The sequence below is a fragment of the Macrobrachium rosenbergii genome, chromosome 26 (genome assembly GCF_040412425.1).
Source record: "Macrobrachium rosenbergii isolate ZJJX-2024 chromosome 26, ASM4041242v1, whole genome shotgun sequence".
In the NCBI taxonomy this organism is placed as follows: Eukaryota; Metazoa; Arthropoda; class Malacostraca; order Decapoda; family Palaemonidae; genus Macrobrachium; species Macrobrachium rosenbergii.
In genome coordinates this window covers 10,636,008-10,646,007 of record NC_089766.1, presented here as the reverse complement: position 1 = coordinate 10,646,007, position 10,000 = coordinate 10,636,008, and the positions used below count along the sequence as shown (strand labels likewise).

Below are 10,000 nucleotides of genomic sequence, written 5' to 3'. Positions count from 1 at the left end.
CGTTTCCGTATGCATGCATGCGAGGCTATCAAACTTGCCTGTCAATAATGTGTGTATTTTGACGCGCGTGTTTTGCAGAGTGTGATAAAATGTACCTAATATAGTGTTTTCCAATCTTTCATGACCGCTTTGTTCATGCAGTGCACTCAGGCATTTTCAATGCACGCATACATGCATGTATAATATAGATATACTGTATATAATATACCGTATGTGTATATATATACATATATATACATATAATATAGATATATATAATATACTATATATAATATATATATATATATATATATATATATATAATATATATATATATATATATATATATATATATATATATATATATATATATATATATATATATATATATATATATATATATATATATATATATATATATATATATATATATATATATATATATATATATATATAAGGTTGTATGTATTGTATACACTAGGAAAATGTCAATTTGCTTTTAAGACAAAAGTGTGGCTCCGTGTGTGTGTGTGTGTGTGTGATTCGACGCACTGCTGATGGGCCTTTCTGTAGGCGGAAAATTTTGAACATGTGGCAAATCCACGACTCAGCCATCAAAGGGGTTTAAAAGCGTAAATGGACGAGGTTTAATGCTGAATATAGTATTTATAAATACGAGCATTTCCTCAATTACTTCAGCAATGATGTACACAGAGATCCATTTACAGTTGTTTACACTTCTCTCGTATCTGAATACCTCATCGCCATTTCGCCCTTCAAAGCTCTCATTTTTTTTTTTTCTCTCTCTCTCTCTCATCGTCATTTCCCCCTTCAAAGCTCTTTTTTTTGTGTCATTTCAGTTCAAAACTTCCTCTCCTCATTTCTCCCTCGCCTTGTCATTCTCTCATTAAACTGATGAGGTGTTCTCGGGGGCCATGTCGAACTGATTGATCCCCGGACTCGTAAAAATAAAAAAAAATAATCTCCCTTAAGAAAGGGTAAAACGTAAGGGCGTCCCTTGCCAAGCTGATTTTCATCTCGATACCCGCATATTTGTCCGTGGGAAATGTTTGGAATTCATTACGTTGTCATATCAAGCTCTGGGATGTTTGGTCAACAACGTCTCAATGTTTGTGTGACATTACTCTGATGACTTTCGTTATATGCATTGCTAGAATTAGCGTGACAGAAATATCCTGTCCATCTGTTTCGGAAAACTCAAATAAACAAGTATCATAAATTTATCCTTCGGAGGATTCGTATGATTCTTGCACGTTTTTATAACAGGATACTTAAGGAATGCAGTGTTATTGTACAAAGAACACTTCATCTTGCAGATATACAGGAAAGACAGAAGTAGGAAAACACATATCACCTACATTCAAAATTTGAACTAACAACTCACATCAGTTTTTTTTATACAAAATTATGCAAACATGTTCTGTCTTTGCACCACTCCCTCTAACTGATCAGTTCTTACCTATCTTTATTCTCAACTTCAACTGAATCATCTGATACTTTTGTTCTACACCCTACTGTGTGTTCATGCCAATATAAAATATCAGCAAACAGCAAAAAAAATTCACCTTATAATGGCATCTGTTTTTATCTCACCTCTTTTTCACTTCTTAAAATCGTCTCATTCTGAATACCTTTAATGGATGGCGTTCTTTCAACACCAATTGAATTGAATATAGAATTTAGGCCAAAGGCCAAACACTGGGACCTATGAGGTCATTCAGCGCTGAAACGGAAACTGACAATAAAAGATTTCAAAGGTGTAACAGGAGGAAAACCTCGCAGCTGAACTATGAATTAACTGTTAGGAGAAGGTGGAAAGTAAGATGGAAGAAAGATAATATGAAAGGAGGTACAGTAAAAGGAACAATAACACTGCATTTGAGATCATCCTGGACCTTGTTACTATGAAAACCTATTAGTATGACAACAATCAGCTTACTATAAACGCTAAGAGATTTCTCATTCACAATTACGTGTTTTTCTCCGGCCTCTCCTCGGGAGACAGAATTGTATTTTCACTTCGTGTCCTTTTTAAAACAAAACACCTCGTCATTCTATCAATAAAGAACAAACAGAACTATTCCTTTACCCAAACTGTACAATAGTAAGTCACTCAACATTATCGGACACTGCAAGACAGATTCACGCGTCAAGCTATCAACTTTAAGTGTCTGCCCTTCCTTCCCTCCACTGTCCTTAGGGTCTTCCTAACTTCCTATTCATTATTATTCCATCTCCTCTTAACGAAACACAGATTCAACAATGCCTTTCTTTCTTCCCTCCAAACCTCATCATTCCTTTTAAAACAGTGTTGACCCGTACTAGTATTTAATCCTCAGGTAGTTCATTAAGACACACATACACACACACGTGCCTTTCACTCTAAAGTCTTTCACTCTGGAAATCCACTCAGTTCTGACCTTTCTCTGTTGTATCAAAATCCCTCTTGGAATATTCTCTCTCTCTCTCTCTCTCTCTCTCTCTCTCTCTCTCTCTCTCTCTCTCTCTCTCTCTCTCTCTCTGAGACCCCCGCTACAAAATCTCTACAAAACCTCCTTCTCTTTCAGAGGCACTTGTGTACAAAACGTCTTTTTCTCCTTCAGCAACTGCCCAAGACATCTTTTTCTCCTTACCAGTGTTCTACAAAGAGTTTTTTATTTTTCTTTTCAGGCAGTTGTTTACGAAGCATCTTTTCATACGAGAGAAAGTCATACAGTGTTACGTCTCTCTCTAATTTGGAAAATCATCGGTTGCGTTTCATTTTTCGTTTAATTTTTCTATTTACAATCTTAAATTCTACTCTTTTTTTTCCTCTTGTACTATACGACTGCAACACTCTCTCTCTCTCTCTCTCTGGACAAAACAACAGTTACTCTATAACGTCCATCTCGTAGTTGTTGTAACAAGTATGCAAGCTTTGTGTGTAAAATTCCATAACCTTGGTAGTCTTTCTGTCTCTCTGTCTGTCAGTCTGTCTGTCTGTCTGTCTGTCTCTCTCTCTCTCTACTATATATCCATATGAATACACAAATATATATATATATATATATATATATATATATATATATATATATATATATATATATATATATATATATATATATATATGAGAGAGAGAGAGAGAGAGACTGCTAAGGTTATGGGATCTTATACACAAAGGTTTCATACTTATATGTATATGCACACACACACAAACACACACCACGCAAGTCTCCTATGAATTCCCAAACAGTCTCCAAGAAATCTGGGCCAGGCCGGGGGCGAGAAAAACCGCCACCAGGCGTGTAGGCTGAACTTCCTGTCCGGAGTCATGATTAAGACATGGGCACTAAATGTCTTGTGAGCAGAAAACGTTTACTATCTATATTTATCATAAAAAAAAACGAACGGTAATTAGAAATTATGCGCAGTAACAAAAGCAAAAACAAATATATACGTAAATGTTGGAGAGAATATGAAAAAAGAATACGGCATAAAATATAAATATATATACATACCTATATATTTACATATACATAATATATATGCATATATTATATATATACAGTATATACACACTGGTACACAATGTGTTCACAACACCAAAATGATATTTTTCCCACAGGTATTAAGTCAAGATAAATTAAAATAACGTTACGAAAAAACAAAACTAAACTTATTAGGAGTTACAGATACAACAAAATACCTTAACAGATTCACAATTCTCTAACTACGTTGAAAGGACTAATAATTCAATTAGTTCATCTGACAATAGAAAAATAACCTGCCTTGTAACAATGAAGATTATGCAACAGGTTAGGAAGTCAAGGTATTATGAGAGAGAGAGAGAGAGAGAGAGAGAGAGAGAGAGAGAGAGAGAGAGAGAGAGAGAGAGAGAATATCTCAACAGAAAACCTAGTGTTCATAGGATCGTACCGAGATCGTTCATACCAAGACCGGATCGTACGTGGGGCTTCTTGGCTGCCAACCGCTTATTGTTACTAACACCCCAAGAAGAGAGAGAGAGAGAGAGAGAGAGAGAGAGAGAGAGAGAGAGAGAGAGAGAGAGAGAGAGAGAGGTAACTAATAACTTCCATTGTTCAATTCAAGTAGTATCTGGTCGAAAAGAGCAGATATTAGTATTAATTCCAGGTCAAATCGTTTAATGTTCTTATAAATTGAATATAGAATTGAACTGAATATAGAATTTAGGCCAAAAGCCAAGCACTGGGACCTATGAGGTCATTCAGGCTGAAACGGAAACTGACAGTAAAAAGGCTTGTAAGGTGTAACAGGAGGAAAATCCTCGCAGTTGCCCTATGAATCAATTGTTAGGAGAGGGTGGACAATAAGATGGAAGAAAGAGAATATGAAAGAAGGTACTGTAAAAGGAGCGAAAGGGGTAGCAGCTAGGGGCCGAAGGCACGATGCAAAGAACCTTGAGTAATGCCTACAGTGCACAGCATGAGGTGCACTGACGGCACTAACCCGCCCCCTACGGAGAATGTCCTCATGAAGCTGCATGTAATATGTCTGCTGAATTGAATATTCTGTCATTGAACATCTCGAGTCACAATAAATTAAAAATACGTGAATGAATTAATAAACAATTAAATAAATAAATAAATAAATAAATAAGAGAGAGAGAACAGAGAGAGAGAGAGAGAGAGAGAGAGAGAGAGAGAGAGAGAGAGAGAGAGAGAGAGAGTACGTACAGTGTTTATCAAATATTTTTAAATTCAAGGCGTTAATTTCCGTCAAAAGCCATGACCAAAATGAAAAACATGAAGGTAACAGTAATGATTATGAGAGAGTAAAGGTCACAGGTCAGAGAGAGAGAGAGAGAGAGAGAGAGAGAGAGAGAGAGAGAGAGAGAGAGAGAGAGAGAGAGACTGATAACCTCAGCAAAGATGAAAAGCGATTACATAAAACATTATGTGTAAAGATAATAATAATAGTATGTATGAAAGATAAGGCTGCCTGTAAATACAGGAATTAATGAAAATATATCTCCACAGAATACAACATAAATAAAACTATCTCAACGGAAATAATAATAATAATAATAATAATAATAATAATAATAATAATAATAATAATAATAATAATATCAAGAACAACACCAACAATAAAAAAACAATATAATAATAATAATAATAATAATAATAATAATAATAATAATAATAATAATAATAATAATAATAATAATAATTACATACAAAAGGTATTCCATTGGAACAATAACTTATAAGGTAGACAAAACCAAATTGAACTTTTACAATTGTAAACACTTCTTAAGATTTGATATAAGAGTAAAAGATTAGGATGGGCAGGGTTAGGCAACCTACTGATCATCAGAACGCCCGATTTCTAACGGTAGGTTGACAGGGCAAGATAACGAAACTTGCGGTGGTCGGGGCTGCAGTCAAAATACAAAGCGTTACTGGCAACACAACTTGGCGATCAGGTGTAAGAGGCAATGAATCATAATGGGTGTCGAGGGTCACGAAAAGAATAGTAATAAAATCCCAATATAAAAATGAACGATACAAAGAAAAGTCACGATAACGAGACTTTGCACAAACCACTAAATCAAGGCAATTATTAAACAACAAAAGTAAAATAGGTGCCGAAGTTTCTTCGGCTCAATCGAGTTTTCTGTACGGGCGCTACAGCGTTTAATCAAGGCCACCGAAAATGGATTTGTCTTTCGGTGGTCTCGGTATAATGCTGCATGAACCGCGGCCCATAAAACTTTAGCCATGGCCCGGTGGTGGCCTACCCTATATCGTTGCCAGAAGCACGATTATGGCTAACTTTAACCTTAAATAAAATAAAAACTACTGAGGATACAGGGCCGCAATTTGGTATGTTTGATGATTGGAGGGTGGATGATCAACATACCAATTTGCAGCCCTCTAGCCTCACTAGTTTTTAAGATCTGAGGGCAGGCAGAAAAAAGTGCTGACAGAAAAAAGTGCGGACGGACAGACAAAGCCGGCACGATAGTTTTCTTTCACAGAAAACTAAAATAAAAAATCCAACAAAAGAAAATGACTGAAAATACTGTAATCTGTTATTCATAACAAAAAAACAAGGCTGTGAACTAGATGCAAAGTTAAGTGCAACTAGTGCGATTTAATGACGGTGCCGCAAAAGTTTCAATGTTTCAAGTTTCAAGGGTCATCCACGACAACACGAATGGTATGAAAGAGATTACAAAACTATATATATATATATATATATATATATATATATATATATATATATATATATATATATATATATATATATATATATAAAAAAAAGTCAAATAATGTAAATGAGAGATTGTATTTTTCAAAATGCAAAAAATGTTAAAAAAAGGGGGCTTTCTACTGTTAGCACAACGGACGAAAGCTCTCCCTCCCCCTTTTTTACCCCTTTTTTGTATTTTGGAAAAATACAGTCTCTCATTTACATTATTGTGGCTTTTTACTCATTATTCCCGGTCACAATATATAGGATGCACCATATATATATATATATATATATATATATATATATATATATATATATATATATATATATATATATAGAGAGAGAGAGAGAGAGAGAGAGAGAGAGAGAGAGAGAGAGAGAGAGAGAGAGAGAGATACAGTATATATGATCAGCACCACAGTGAATGGATTCTATTTTTTTATTAAGTCATTTCCTGTTTAGGGAAACGTATACTTTTGAATATATAGAATTTACACTGTATATTAAACAGATATGTGTGAAAATTAACTTAAATTTTGAACGCATTGCATCCAGTTTAACATACAATACACACACTTACACAGGATAAATTTAACCCGCGGACAATTCTGACTTTTATCATCATCGTAATTTTCAACCGATAAGTCATTCCAATATTGTACATATAAATCAGAAAAAAATGATTTATGCATATTAATGATTCCGACTTTTATGGTCATCGCACTTTTCAACCGAAAAGAGTCATTCCAATATTTACATATAAATCACAAAGAAAAAATTGTTTATGTATATTAATGATTCTGACTTTTTATCACCATCGTAATTTTCAACCGAAAAGAATCATTCCAATACTTATACATAAATCACACAAAAAAATAATCTATGTATATTACTGTATTATTCACTAACAATCTGTACAGATATCAGACACGCAATCGCGAAAGAGTATATAAAAGAATTAAAGGAAACCTGTCACAGCATTTCTCTTGCAATTTCGAAAAGCGATGTAGCTAAACAACACCAAATCGCAGAAAACGAAGTCTCTCTCTCTCTCTCTCTTTGGAAAGGGATATTCCATGCTAAATTTCCATCGGCCATGACAGAGAGAGAGAGAGAGAGAGAGAGAGAGAGAGAGAGAGAGAGAGAGAGAGAGAGAGAGAGACACGTCACTTTCCGATAAACCGAGCGAAAGATGGCTGAGACATTTTGAATTTCACACCGATTATTATTATTACAATTCTTCCGCGAGGGCGGGGTGAGGAGGAGGAGGAGGAGGAGGAGGAGGAGGAGGAGGAGGAGGAAGATGAGGAGGAGGAGGAGGAGGAGGAGGAGGAGGAGGCGGTGGAGGAGGAGGAAGATGAGGAGTAGGAGGAGGAAGAGGAGTGTTGTGATGAGAAAGCTTCTGTATTTTCTTTTGTCACGGAGTGTCTCCCAAAACAAAAAGTCAATAGAGGTGGTTTTCCAACACTATTCGCAGGGACAGAAGAGCTCTACGGATGTGCCATTGTTGAGCAGACAAGGCAGAGGCACTGGATGAGGAGGGGATTGGAGGGAGGGGAGGGAGGGGGGGAGGGAGGGATGGTGGAAAGAATTTAAAGGGAATATAAGCATAACAAAGAACTCTACCCCCGCCCCCCCTTCTCTTTCAGGCATCTTTACCTATAACTACGCATCCATTGAACGCAGAAATCATACTTAAAACACGTTCTTCCATTTAGTGCCTACCCCAGTTGCACATATATACATACTCACACACATATACATATATAGCTTACTACGAGGCCCAGAGTTTGAGTTCCGGGCGAGGCGATATAAAATTCTTCATATCAATTCCACTGTTGTTGCTAACCTAAGAGTTAATAGTTAATGAAAACAATGTACCTTTTAGTTAATTTACTACAATGGGTCCATGAGGATGAAGATAAGGATATATATATATAAGATATATATATATATATATATATATATATATATATATATATATATATATATATATATATATATATATATATATATATATATATGTATATATATACATATCTTGGCAGTCCAGTGATAAGAGAACTCGTCGCTGAAGTCAGAAGCAGTTGCTGTTGGTGGTTCTGAATCCACCAAGTGACCATCACTTATCAATTATGATTCTCCTTCGGTACTGCGAAGCTTAATGTTTGCAATATATATATATATATATATATATATATATATATATATATATATATATATATATATATATATATATATGTATGTGTGTGTGTGTGTAAGTGAATATATACACACGTGTGTATGTGTTTTTGTACCCGGATTAAAAATATTATTAAAGGCACAAGGTATATCTAAAACAAAGTTATTCTTCCAGCTTCCATTTCAATATGCGAAGGTAAAAAAAAACCATATATTAAAAAAAGGGTACTGTTAAAAAAAATGTTAGAAAACATCCTACTGTTTATCCAAGTAGAAAAAACAGTCCCCAAACTGAGAAAAAATATAAAAAAAAACTCCACCATCAAATCCGATCCAAAGTTTTCTTTTAATAATCTTAAAGCTGGTGGCAGCAAGCGACGCAGTCAACCAAAGTTTTGAAAAGAGGGGGTAAACTGAGGAGGGACGGGGGGTGGAGGGGTGACCGGAGATCCTGTTTTCTTTTAATCTAAGACCATTGTGCCAAGGAATGACAGAGATGGGGACTGGGACGCTTTTTAAAATGGAACTTTATATTCATCTGCTGGGGACACATGCCCAAAGGACAAAGACAAACATATATGTGCGCACGCAATATTATATATATATATATATATATATATATATATATATATATATATATATATATATATATATATATATATATATATATATATATATATATAGAGAGAGAGAGAGAGAGAGAGAGAGAGAGAGAGAGAGAGAGAGAGAGAGAGAGAGATACACACACACACACACATATATATATATATATATATATATTTATATGAATATATATATATATATATATATATATATATATATATATATATATATATATATGTATATATATATGTGTGTGTATATAAATAAATATATGTATTTATATATATTTAAATATATATGTATATACACACATTATATATATATATATATATATATATATATATATATATATATCCTGAATATAACAAAGGTTTAACTCGATTAGTTGTTAAAATTATTCAAATTAGGGTTATCTTTGTAACATCTTATCTTGCTGTAACACTCCCTTCATAACTACACCAACTACACCCTTGATCAAACAAACTGAGACCTTGTGCTCCGTTGTTTAATACAAGATAAAGTGAATTTCTAAACAGGTCACATAAATGACCTCGCGCCAATGACCAATGACCTCCCTGCTTCTGCCTTAGGAGAATGACATATTTCACTCTCTTCAGATGACCCCATCTTCTAAATAGCGACATATATCATAAAAAAATAAAAAAACAAAAAGACAAAAAGACATAAAAAAAATAAACAACAAAGATATATATCACTCAAAAGGAAATAATAAAAAACCAAAAGACATATATCAAAAAATAAAAAAACAAAGATATATATCACTCAAAAATTAAAAAAAGACAAAAATTAAAAAAAGACATATATTACTCAAAAAAATAGACTTAAAAAGCAAAAAGACATGCATCATCCACATGGATTACTTAGACGCAGCACAAATCATCCGAACGAGCCATATAAATATGCCGGACGAGACACTATCACTCGCACGAGTGATATATGCAGGAGGATTTAATAAGTTCATATTTCAGGGTCTAGA

At 34.2% G+C, this 10,000-nt stretch overlaps 1 protein-coding gene across 1 annotated transcript in view; it reads right to left on the bottom strand.

The window, feature by feature from the left end:
• Positions 1–3,214: 3,214 nt before the first annotated feature.
• Positions 3,215–10,000, bottom strand: part of LOC136852692 (zinc finger CCHC domain-containing protein 10-like) — a 9,550-nt gene continuing 2,764 nt past the window's right edge. Inside the window, exons 2-3 of the mRNA XM_067127604.1 lie at positions 7,455–7,647; positions 3,215–3,298 (exon numbers count right to left, since the gene is read on the bottom strand). Of these exons, the coding sequence (XP_066983705.1) occupies positions 3,215–3,298; positions 7,455–7,647 (277 nt within the window). The remainder of the gene's footprint in view (positions 3,299–7,454; positions 7,648–10,000) is intronic.